At 39.6% G+C, this 834-nt stretch overlaps 1 protein-coding gene across 1 annotated transcript in view; it reads left to right on the top strand.

Annotated features, from left to right (window-relative positions):
- EMH_0055630 (uncharacterized protein) overlaps nucleotides 1-27 on the top strand; it is a gene marked incomplete at both ends in the record, with an annotated part of 855 nt that extends 828 nt beyond the window's left edge. The window contains one exon of the mRNA XM_013497252.1: nucleotides 3-27. Coding sequence (XP_013352706.1) covers nucleotides 3-27 — 25 coding nt within the window. The remainder of the gene's footprint in view (nucleotides 1-2) is intronic.
- Between the last annotated feature and the right edge of the window lie 807 nt (nucleotides 28-834).

Raw genomic sequence — 834 nt, 5'->3', positions numbered from 1 at the left:
GCAGCAGCAGCAGCAGTTGGCGTATGAGTATATATCAGCGTGCCTACTATCGTATATTTTTATTATTATTGAAAGAATTAGTAGTGGAGAATGAAGAAGGGGGAGAAGAGACAAAACAATCATCGCAGTGTCTATACACCCTAACAAGCCGTATACTTTTACTGTCTCCTTTGAGGGTTCCTTCATTTGCTTTTGTTTATTTGTCTCTTATTGGGGATCATATGCTGCTACCTAGACTAGGAAGAGACAGAAGATATTGGGGTTTATTGAAAGATATATTAGTGAGTTGGTTTGTGTTTTTGCGTCCTTTTATAATAAAAATAAAACTAAATAAATATATTCGGTTTTTATATAGAGGGACGCTGCGGCTGCTGCTTGTGCTGCTCCATGACTTCCCTGAGTTTCTTTGTATTTATTTTTTCTCTCTTATTGATGCTTTGCCTCTGAACTGTATACAACTAAAAAACCTAATACTTTCAGCTTTTCCTCGATGCATGCGTTTGCCTGATCCCTTTATAACAAATATAAATATATTTATTTTACCCGAAATAAAAAAAACACCATTTGTCTCCTCCTCTTATTCTCTTCTTCTCTATAGAAAAGGAATCAAACAAATCGTTGATTTATATTATCATACACAAATACATACGCTGCTGCAGCAGCTGCTGCAGTTGCTGCTGCTGTCTCCTCAGCTAGCTCTTGCTGCTGGAACCAAATACGATATTTCTCTCATCAATGCTTTGCTGCTCTATATGGGTGCAACAGCACAAAGACTGCAGCAGCAGCAGGAGCAGCAGCAGCAGCAGCAGCAGCAGCAGCAGCAGCAGGGGGGGG

This window comes from Eimeria mitis, genomic scaffold (genome assembly GCF_000499745.2).
Source record: "Eimeria mitis Houghton genomic scaffold, Emh_scaff2566, whole genome shotgun sequence".
Classification (NCBI taxonomy): domain Eukaryota; phylum Apicomplexa; class Conoidasida; order Eucoccidiorida; family Eimeriidae; genus Eimeria; species Eimeria mitis.
Note: the sequence above shows the minus strand (reverse complement) of the source record. Positions and strands in the feature narration are given on the sequence as shown.